Source organism: Olea europaea, unplaced genomic scaffold (genome assembly GCF_002742605.1).
Source record: "Olea europaea var. sylvestris unplaced genomic scaffold, O_europaea_v1 scaffold32161, whole genome shotgun sequence".
NCBI classification, from domain to species: Eukaryota; Viridiplantae; Streptophyta; class Magnoliopsida; order Lamiales; family Oleaceae; genus Olea; species Olea europaea.
In genome coordinates, this window is record NW_019251013.1 from 1 (window position 1) to 1,289 (window position 1,289).

The window sequence follows — 1,289 nt, forward strand, 5'->3', positions numbered from 1 at the left end:
TTTTTTTTTTCTTTTTAGTTTTGCTGTTGATGAAAAATGCACAGTTGCATCGCCCGTGGGAATAAACAAGCAGGAACTCAAGATCAAAGCATAGTATTCCCCACCTCTTCTTTGCTGCATGACCGAATTGCATTTGACAATCACCTTGAAAATGTAATGAACGATAGTGACTATCTACTGAGATACTTCTTTTTCTCTCTTAGTTTTCACCTCTTCAGATTTGTTCACTTTTTTAGCAGCCATCATCTTCTCAGATGCTCCATATGACAATTTTCGGGCTTTATTGGCAGTCTTCCCATTAGGAGAAATTGATTTGACTGAAACTGGTGTTTTGATTGTTGGAGAATTCTTGTTTCTATTAGTCTTGCTTGACTGGCGACCATTTGGTTTCTTTGGAGTTGACTGCGATGGGACAACTCGGCTTTCCCAAGGTTGAGCTGCAATCCATCGATCAATCCAGCTCCAGTCCCAATTTGCTTTGCCTACGTCATGGCTACCTGATCCAAAGTTCGGATTGGAGTTGGCTCTCCACTGCAAGACATGTTCTGTATATTTAAACTTGGTTTTATATGACAAAAGAAATAAGAAACATTTCAATGTTTTAAACCCCAATCTGGATATTGCACCGGAAAAGTAGAGGGGTCTAGGATTCAAACTGCATTGAACTGGGGTTCAAAAATATATAGTTAATTATATAAAGCATTATATATGTCAGGGTTGGATCACTCCTTGACAAAAAAAATGCAACTGAGAAACCCAGGGAGGCATCCGATTCTTGATTGAGTAGGCAGCCCGACCGGGTTTTGTCCTGGTTTTGAGTACTGGTTCTTAGGCTATAGCCGGACTGGTTTGTCTAGCCGATTCCAGTGTTTCATACTGGACCAGCAAGCATGGCCAAATTTCTAAACAATAGAAATATTATTTATATTCACATACTTGATGAGAAAAGGCATATGCCATGGCTCGCTCACGCCGCAATGCTGCTTCTTCTCTCTGATTTATCCTTGCAAGAGCTTCGTCCATTGTTTTGGAGCCACCACTCCACTCCACCTGTCAGAAATTACATTAATTGAGGATATGCAAAATTTTTGAACAGTCCAAACCATTAAATTATTTTGTTTATTGTTAAACCACATCATCAAGATTTCCAGTAAAAGAAAGATGTGTTACAGTCACAATTAAACTACTTTCAGAGGAACAAATAAGGTCTGAATGCATAATTGCTATCTCAAGAACTGCTACTTTGTCAAATGAGTTCAATTTGTCCAAGGAAATATGAATCATGTATA

General features: G+C 38.7%; 1 protein-coding gene across 1 annotated transcript; it reads right to left on the bottom strand.

Moving 5' to 3' along the window:
* LOC111385601 (protein IQ-DOMAIN 1-like) lies at positions 1-1,085 on the bottom strand. The gene is made up of 2 exons (XM_023010008.1): positions 937-1,085; positions 1-531 (listed from the first exon to the last, which is right to left on the bottom strand). Exons 1-2 carry the CDS (start codon positions 1,021-1,023, stop codon positions 175-177), a joined length of 444 nt encoding a protein of 147 aa, XP_022865776.1. The 5' UTR covers positions 1,024-1,085; the 3' UTR covers positions 1-174.
* Between the last annotated feature and the right edge of the window lie 204 nt (positions 1,086-1,289).